The sequence below is a fragment of the Labeo rohita genome, chromosome 12 (assembly GCF_022985175.1).
Source record: "Labeo rohita strain BAU-BD-2019 chromosome 12, IGBB_LRoh.1.0, whole genome shotgun sequence".
Lineage (NCBI taxonomy): Eukaryota > Metazoa > Chordata > Actinopteri > Cypriniformes > Cyprinidae > Labeo > Labeo rohita.
The window spans coordinates 21422334-21425017 of NC_066880.1; the positions used below are offsets into that span (position 1 = coordinate 21422334).

The window sequence follows — 2684 nt, forward strand, 5'->3', positions numbered from 1 at the left end:
GTGTCCCACAATTGTTCAGAATCAGGTAGGGGTACTGGCAGTCCAGTCTCAACATCACCCAGCTCCTTGGATAACAAATCAGTAGCTTGCCCTGAAGGTGTGTCAATGCTAACTCAAAATTACAATGCCACGAATGCTATCAACACTACTGATTTATCTGCTGTTCCAAAGAGAGAAATCCTCCAAGGTGAACGGATGCAAAGGAAAGGCAGAGAAATGCCTTCTGAGCTTAAGAAACTTCAGAACAAGGACAACTTGGAGCTAGGTAGTCATAATGAAACTGACCTTCTGCAGTGCAGCTTGGGTTCGGTACAATCTTCAGGGGATGTCGTCTTGTGCTCTTACCAGTCATTGGCATTTAGAAAGGATAAACAGAGGGTTGGAGCTGGGATGTTGAGGTACTCCAGGAAGCACTGTCTCCCTGCTTGTACAGACGTTACTGTGGTGAGAACTTCTCCGTCTTGTAGAACTTTTAAAACTTATCCTAAACCAAACAGATCGGACGTTACCCAAAGCGTCAAAGCAAAGAGAAACTCAGAGATGTCACTTGAGGCAAAAAGCAGAGAAGATGGACACTCCTCCAATAAGATTGACTTTAAGATTCTGCGGCTGCCATTTGACACACAGAACCATAACCAGCCTTGTCAGCTGGAGGCTTCTATCTGGTCAGTTGAGTCTCTGATACCCTATGTACCTTCCACTGAGTGGATGACCGAGAATGGTCTTCTAACCCCGCAGAAACCTTTGAGCCCAGTGAATGAACACTGTGATATCTCGAAGCCAAATTATGGTTCTGTAGGGAAGAATCGACAATCTGGTGCATCCAAATATCATGGTCGTTCACGTCAGCTGGAGGCTTCTATCTGGTCTGTGGAGTCTTTGATACCCTATGTACCTTCCACTGAGTGGATGACACAGAATGGTCTTCTGACTCCTCAGAAACATTTGAGCCCACTAAATGAACACAGTGATGTCATCTCAAAGCCAAATTATATTCCTGACACAAAGAATCTACAACCTGGTGCATCAGCTAAATATCATGGTCGTCCACGTCAGCTAGAGGCCTCTATATGGTCAGTAGAATCTTTGATGCCTTATGTCCCTCCCAGTGATTGGATGGTTGAGAATGGGTTTTTAACTCCTCAGAAACCGCTGAGCCCGCAGATTAAATCCAGTGGTGTTCGGTCAACACAGAATCGCAGAATCAACCAGTCTGGTATTCCAACAGGGAAGACACTACAAACTGGTGCATCAACTAAACATTGTTCATTTAACTCCCTTGAGTCCCACTCACTGTACCATCCCTCAACAAGCTGGCTAGCTGACTTTGGTAATGTATACTACTGCAGCAAGTTACCTGTTGTACGGCAACAGCCTGACCTTCCAGAGAAGCGGCTACCAAAGATGTCCCATGCCATTAGTCTTCAATCATCTTCTCTCAGGAGTGGGAAAAACACCAAGAACCAAAGACGACCAGCAACTGGCATCTCCGATCAGAAGCACTGTTCATTTCGTACTTGCGAGTGCAAAGCAAAAAACAGTTCAAGGCTAGCTGGATCTGCCAAGCAATGTGGTTGGGTTCCTCATTCCACATTGGAGAATGAACTTCCATTCAGCCCATCTTGTAGATATGAAACAAAAGGAAAGGATGAAAGAAGGCTTCCTTTTTCAGATGGTTTTGGCTGCAAAAGAGAAGAGACTACTGAACTGAAGACCTTTTACATGAAGAGGACTACTGAGGGCATCCATGGTACTCCAAAGATGACTTTGGGAAGTCATTTGACAAAATGCTGTGCTGCTTACCGGGCTAAATTGAGTGAAGGGACTGGACTGTGTGAAGATTGCCAATGCCTTAATCCCAGCCCTGCTCAAGATAAATGTGGTGACCTTGAATGGAAAATTTGGGAAAAGAGTGAGGAAGACTGGATTAACAACCCAAATCAGAGATTGCTACAGAGACCGCAGAAAGGTAGGCTGTCCAAGTTACTGCTGCTGAAATTCTATGTATGTTAATGTATGTACTCTGATACATATATCTTCTTCTGATAGACAACGCATGGAAAGCAAGTATGCAGGTGTCTACAACTGAAAGGAGGATCCAGAAAAAAGAAAGGAAAGGGTACTCGCAAGGTAAGATAATAAATTCTCAAAAGTATACTTTATTTTAGTCCAGTTGTGATGCCTGGTCTTTGACATTCCTATTTATCAGAGATTTTCTTATCTCTCATTTCTTCAGAGATCACACAAGAGGAAGACACAATGTTTATGGCTACCAGTGGTCAGTGTGCACACCCTGTGGAGAGCGAGAAGGTGCATTAAATATCACAAACATTCAAACCCTTTCATCACTCAAATACTCACATGTATGATTTTTACGCAGTAATTTAATAAAGTACTAATAACTGAACATGCTGTGTCCTTTATCACTGAAGTCTCGCAGATTAAATTTGAAAAGTCACTTAATAAATACTACTTGAGCACATTAGGTGCATCACCAAAAAAAAAAAAAAAAAAAAAAAAAAAAGTTTAAGGCTTTTTTTTTTTTTTTTTTTTTTTTTTTTTTTTTAAATTGCACAACAAAAGCCTTGATCCACAGACAAATCTGGCTGGTTACATAAAAGGACGTGGAAGATCAGTTTAAGCATCTTATTTGTTTTAAAACCAGTCATAATGTTAAGTCGGTT

The 2684-nt window shown here is 42.0% G+C and overlaps 1 protein-coding gene across 1 annotated transcript; it reads left to right on the plus strand.

The window, feature by feature from the left end:
* The first annotated feature begins 1694 nt into the window (after nt 1–1694).
* Nucleotides 1695–2407, plus strand: buc2l (bucky ball 2-like). Its single transcript, XM_051123572.1, has 3 exons — nt 1695–1969; nt 2050–2130; nt 2237–2407. Exons 1-3 carry the CDS (start codon nt 1723–1725, stop codon nt 2317–2319), a joined length of 411 nt encoding a protein of 136 aa, XP_050979529.1. The 5' UTR covers nt 1695–1722; the 3' UTR covers nt 2320–2407.
* The last annotated feature ends 277 nt before the right edge of the window (nt 2408–2684 follow it).